The 4,924-nt window shown below is 38.6% G+C and overlaps 1 protein-coding gene across 1 annotated transcript in view; it reads left to right on the top strand.

Annotated features, from left to right (window-relative positions):
- Positions 1 to 4,513, top strand: part of Slc16a10 (solute carrier family 16 (aromatic amino acid transporter), member 10) — a 102,734-nt gene extending 98,221 nt beyond the window's left edge. The window contains 2 exon segments of the mRNA XM_013022345.1: positions 1,365 to 1,593; positions 2,887 to 4,513. Coding sequence (XP_012877799.1) covers positions 1,365 to 1,593; positions 2,887 to 3,119 — 462 coding nt within the window. The 3' untranslated portion in view covers positions 3,120 to 4,513.
- The last annotated feature ends 411 nt before the right edge of the window (positions 4,514 to 4,924 follow it).

Here is a 4,924-nt window from a genome sequence, read left to right as displayed (position 1 = left end):
TTGGCCTGGGCGCTGTCCCTCAGCTCTTCAGCTCAAGGCTAGTGCTCTACCACTTGAGCCACAGCGCCACTTCCGGCTTTTTTCTTTTTGTTTATGTGATGCTGAGGAATCGAACCCAGGGCCTCAGGCATGCAATGCAAGTGCTCTACCACTGAGCCACCTTCCCAGCCTGAGGAATGGGATATATCTTTCAAGAGCATGTTTCTCATTTTGGTGTCTGTGGTCCACTGTGTGTGAAAGCTACCCCAGACTCCCACTCTGAATCTTCAAGAGTCCTCAGGGGTGTGTGTAGGGTGTCCATCTCAATGCTTACTACCAATACCAAGCTAGCGTGGTATTTCACAGATGTGCCCATGGATCCTAGGAAGAACAGAGGAGATAAAGCAACAATCCAGATGGAGCTCTGTTTGATGTATCTTCTCCCCAGACCCACTGTCACTGTCCAGGAGCAGTTCTGCCTGCTCTCTGCTGCTGCTCATGTGAACCATAGGTTCCACTCAGGATATAGTACCATCTTATATGCTTTGAGTGCATTACTTAACTTTCTAGTGTCACTTCATCTTTAAGATGGGAATAACTTTAATACTCACTTCATAAAGTTGTAAGGATCACCACTGATATAATCCATCTAAAGTAACTAGGATAATGCACTTAATAAATACTAAACGAGAGTTGCTATTATATACGTATTTTCTTAAAATCTGATGCTCTTAAAAACATTTTTCTGCCTGGCGCTGGTGGCTCACGCCTTAATCCTAGCTACTTAGGAGGCTGAGATCTGAGGATCACCGTTCAAAGCCAGCCTGGTCAGGAAAAGTCTGTGAGACTCTTATCTCCAATAAGCCACTCAGAAAACCAGAAGTGGTGCTGTGGCTCAAGTGGTAGAGCGCTAGCCTTGAGCTGAAGAGCTGAGGGACAGTGCCCAGGCCCAGAGTTCAAGCCTCGTGACTGCCAAAATAAATAAATAAGTAAGTAAATTTCTCCTTATTAGTAAATTATAATTTTAATTAATTGTGTCCCTAAAATGTTATTGAATTGTCTATTTTCTTTTTTATGCCCACCATACTTTCAATAAACATCTAGAACATTTCACTTATACTTATTTAAATGTCCATTTCTAGATAATCCAAGGAGAGGAACCAGGCCTCATTCATTGTTGAAATATGTAACACATACCAGAGAGCTTACCAAAGGCAGACAAAAATCTGGTGTTTATTATATTAACTACTCTAACACCAGGATAGAAGGGTTCAGTGGCTTGAAATAAATATTCTGACTCTCAGACATATTTGTCTGAGGTGCTCAGACATATTTGTAGTATTTGCTTGCCAAGAGCAGAGTTGACATGTGCTTGTCTGTCCTAGGTCCTCTCCTTTTTCTTCATTGGTCTGATGTCCATGATGATTCCCCTGTGCAGTGTCTTCGGGGCCCTCATTGCTGTCTGTCTCATCATGGGGCTTTTCGATGGATGCTTCATTTCTATCATGGCCCCCATTGCCTTTGAATTAGTTGGTGCTCAGGATGTCTCCCAAGCTATTGGATTTCTGCTGGGATTCATGTCTATACCTATGACCGTGGGCCCACCCATTGCAGGTAACTATGACTCTTCAGTAATTGTTCTAACTCAGAGCATTTTCTACTTCATGTCCTAGGCCTAATTTATATGTAAAACATCACTACTGGCTCTTTGATTTGTGTGTGTGTGTGTGTGTGTGTGTGTGTGTGTGTGTTCATCCGTCTTTTCCTTCTGTGTTTAATAAGACAGAGTAGAAACAACTGCTTATTGGTGGATGAATGGAACACAAAGTGTGCTATCTATACAGTGGAATATTAGTCAGTCATAGACAGGAATGAAATACTGCAGTGGAACATGCTACAAGGTGCTTAAACCTCAAGACCATTATGCTAAGTGGACAAATATAAAAGGTCCCATATTGTGTTTCTGTTTATATAAAGTACCTTGGTTTGGTACATTCACTGAGGCAGAAAAGATTGGTGATTGCCAGGGGCTAGGGAGAAGGAGAAATGGTGAGGAACTATTAACAGAGTTTCTTTTTAAGATAGTAAAATTATTTTGGAACTAGGTAGATGTAATGATTTATAGCCTTGTAAATTTACTAAATGCCCTAGTTGTTTTTCTAAACATGAATTTCACTTTTCACCTTTAGAAATCATCTGAGTCAAGTTGGGTACTTCTGGTTCATGCCTGTGGTTCAAAGCCAGCCTAGGCAGGAAAGTCTGTAAGACTCTTATCTCCAGTTAACTACCCCAAAATCACAAGTGGAGCTGTGACTCAAAGTGGTAGAGCACTAGCCTTGAGTAAAAGAGCCTAGGGTCAGAGCCCAGCCTCATTATTACCAAAAAACAAACAAATATCTTCTGAGTGATAATGTAAAGATGTCTCATGTTCTGTGTTTTTGAGGTACCAGTGTGAGTTATGAATATTCAACATAATTAGGACAAAACTTAAATTTCATACTGTTACTGTGTCAGACACAAGGGCCTTTGTGAAAATTCATTTAAATTTATTTTTCAGTCTGGAACTACTCTCCCTTCATGAATCAAGCAAGCAGAGGTCATGAGCTGACCTTTGAGGGGTTTCAAGAAAGCCTATGCTTAGATCCAAATATTTCTCCAAGTCATAATGGTATAAAAATCCAGAGGCTTATACTTAATGACATGATTAAAGATAGGATTTTAAAATTTCTTCTTTATATCAGAAAAGGTTTGTGTTTCAGATCTGTTTCTTTAAAAAACACATTTGAAATCTGAGCTGTTTGAACCAGTTCTGCTGAGGTGAAGTTATGAGCTGGGCCTGGGCCATCAATGTGACTGATATAAGAGCCAAACTTGTTCTCTCTTGGTGACAACATTTTCCTTTCTTAGGGTTACTTCGTGACAAGCTGGGCTCCTATGATGTGGCATTCTACCTTGCTGGAGTTCCTCCTCTTATCGGAGGGGCTATACTTTGTCTTATCCCATGGATCCATAGTAAGAAGCAGAGAGAAATCAATAAAACCACTACAGGAGAAAAGATGGAGAAGATGTTAGAGAACCAGAACTCTCTCCTATCAAGCTCACCTGGAATCTTCAAGAAAGAATCTGACTCTATTATTTAAAAGTATTATATACCTCCACCACACTGGACTTGCTTTTGAATTTTAAGCAAGTTTTCCTTTTATATGAATTGCAAATTACATATTTTTAATTACATCCTTGGAATAGCACAATAATTGTAAAATGGAACCTGCATTTTACAAGAACCATTTCTGCCACCAAATATCTGTCTGACATTTCTAGGAGTCTGAGGGAGGAGACTGTTACAGGAACACATGTCTGAAAGTCAAATATTGTCAACATTTGAAGCTATCTCAGTAAAAAGCAACTTTGGAAACTGTGAAAGCTATTTAGCTTGTATTTTTTTAAATACCTCGAGCTATATTGAAGGGGTTTCAATTTGGTTTGGATTTTTGTTGTTGTTTTTGGTACCTTTAGTTCTAGTGTTTTAACTACTTCTGAATTTTGGAAACTCTTTGCAAAATTTATCTGGATTCCAGATAACAGATCTATCTAAGCTTCAAATCTGCTGTTAAGTAATTTAAGCTTGAAATGAGGAGGTTCTGACTTGCTCCAGTGTCCAGGGACTTTCTGGGAGCAGATGCTAACCATGTACTCAGACTCTATGTGTGAGATGGAAAGGACCCTCGTCACAAGGCAGAGCAATTCAGAAACCAGGCGTGTCTTCATTTATGTTTGTTCCCTTTGGATTTGCAGTGTGCTCACCTCAAGTAGTCAGAAGCATCCCTCGTTTATTGATTTGTGTAAACAATAAAGTAAAATAGAATGAATGGACTATATCCTGGAAATTTTAACTTAGAAATGCTCTGATTTCTAGGTTTATTAGCAGTGGTATTTAAATAGTCTTATTGAGCATGTTATAAGTTGCTGTCATACACACAAATCGTGTCGTACACACAAAGGGTGAGGCAAAACCCTTTCTATTTATGAAGAAAATATCTTTCTGCTAGAAACAATTGTTAAAGTGATTTATGAAGTTAATGGGCCTTAAAAGGTTAAAAAATTTATAAAAAGAAACAATTTTTATATTTCCAAATTTTTCTAGCAAAAAAAATTGCATTCAAAGGTGTACTCATGAATCATTTCAGCAGGTTATTTTGTTGTGTGAACATCATAGCTTAGTTACACTACCATGCCTACAACATCACTATATGCTGTAACCATATGCGACCAGCAGGGTATAAACATCCCTTTGTTGACTGAAATGTCCATGTGTGGTGCATGACTGTACTCCTCCTTGTGTTCTTTGTTGACATTCCTGTTATATTTTGTATACAGATTGTGGTAAGAAGGTGATTACTTCTGAGGACCTGAATTTAAAACCAAAGTGTTTCCATGATCTATTACTCTTTTATAAAAGGAGGAACTCTTTCCTGTATCTTTAAAATTCTTCTTTTTCTTCTTCTTCTTCTTTCTTCTGCTTTCTTCTCTTCTTTTCTTTTCTTTTTCTTTTTTTTTGTCGGTCATGGAGCCTGAACTCTGGGCCTGGGTGCTGTCCCTTAGCTCTTCAACTCAAGGCTAGTGCTCTACCACTTGAGCCACAGCGCCACTTCTGACCTTTTCTGCTTATATGGTGCTGAGGAATTGAACCCAGAGCCTCATGCATGCAAGGCAAGCACTCTACCACTGAGCCACCTTCCCAGCCCCTTAAAATTATTCTTTAGATACTTAGAATAATATGCAAAATATATTTAAATCCTAAGTATAGATATGTACTAAATCTTACTTTAATGTAGTTTCCTAAAGCACTTCCAGAATCCATCAATTTCTAAATGATCAGTTCGAGAAGAAACTGAGTTCTATCATTTCCTTCTTTTTTGTTTTATTAATATACTTTAGTGTTATT

The sequence above is a fragment of the Dipodomys ordii genome, unplaced genomic scaffold (genome assembly GCF_000151885.1).
Source record: "Dipodomys ordii isolate 6190 unplaced genomic scaffold, Dord_2.0 Scaffold62, whole genome shotgun sequence".
Lineage (NCBI taxonomy): Eukaryota > Metazoa > Chordata > Mammalia > Rodentia > Heteromyidae > Dipodomys > Dipodomys ordii.
The sequence above is the reverse complement of the archived record's forward strand: the minus strand, read 5'-3'. Positions and strand labels throughout refer to the sequence as shown.